Raw genomic sequence first — 1027 nt, 5'->3', positions numbered from 1 at the left:
CATAGCTCTCTGCCTTTTGGTCTAATGCTCTACCTCGTAACATAAAAAGTAATTCCATATTGCTGCATGGATGTTTGAGAAAGATCTCAAGATTTAACAAGCCAAGAAACCCCATAGTTTGAATGATGAGCACAATCCAATTGTCTAATAAATCCTCTTTTTTGTGGGCCATTGTTTTTATAATCCTTGAGAGTTAATTAGAGTAAATTTCTCAAGATTCTCTTTAAAAAAGTGCACTTGAAAGGCCCTCACAATGACAAGTGCAGTGAAGGTGAAAGGAAGCCTGTGCTCTAATAGCAATGTAGCCAAAGCACAGGGCTTGCCCTGAGAACTAGGGCCATAAACACAACCAAGGTCATTAAAAATCAACAAAACTGAAAAATAGAGAAATATCCTGGGACACCATACAGCGGCCAGAATGGGCCGACCTGAAGTGCTAATGCAAATCATATGTGTATGCCATGTAAAGACCATAAAGGAAACGAATTAAAGGGGAAATGGCCAACATTATATAATCACTGCCAGGCATTTCACTAAAAACCATAGGCTCTCTCCCAAAGAACCCAATAGTATGTACAGTTGTGCATACCTTCAAACATGACATTACTGAAAAAAAAATGTCATGAAACCAAGAGTCTCAATAGGGTACTAATGTCTCAAATGGAAATTACAGCAAAGGTGGCTCATCACAAGGGCAATTACCCATAGCTGCAGCAATGGCAGAAAATTGACCACCCAACAAAATCCCTTGTGTTCAACCCATACACCAATACTCTTCATTAGAAACTTCCAAAGCATTAATGATCCTTAAACCAAGAAACACAAGCAGGTCTGCTGCTGCTGCTGAATCCATTATTTGGCCTTTTCAAGCCTTCAGACAGGGAATCCGCCTGTCATCTTGATATGTTCCAAAGTTCTCCTCAAGCCAAATTGCACCATTGACGCATGGCCAGTTCGAAAGCCTTCACCGTAGACAGGCGAGGAATCCATGGAAATTTGATGGAGAAAAAACTCTCCAAGCTTTTTC

General features: G+C 40.4%; 1 protein-coding gene across 1 annotated transcript in view; it reads right to left on the bottom strand.

Annotated features, from left to right (window-relative positions):
- Window positions 1-486: 486 nt before the first annotated feature.
- LOC147602802 (LIM domain-containing protein HDR3-like) overlaps window positions 487-1027 on the bottom strand; it is a 14687-nt gene continuing 14146 nt past the window's right edge. Inside the window, exon 12 of the mRNA XM_086797789.1 lies at window positions 487-1027. This exon is cut by the window's right edge and continues 172 nt beyond it. Coding sequence (XP_086653915.1) covers window positions 874-1027 — 154 coding nt within the window. The 3' untranslated portion in view covers window positions 487-873.

Source organism: Cibotium barometz, chromosome 66 (genome assembly GCF_041138505.1).
Source record: "Cibotium barometz isolate CiBa-2024 chromosome 66, ASM4113850v1, whole genome shotgun sequence".
Taxonomy (NCBI): Eukaryota; Viridiplantae; Streptophyta; class Polypodiopsida; order Cyatheales; family Cibotiaceae; genus Cibotium; species Cibotium barometz.
The sequence above is the reverse complement of the archived record's forward strand: the minus strand, read 5'-3'. Positions and strand labels throughout refer to the sequence as shown.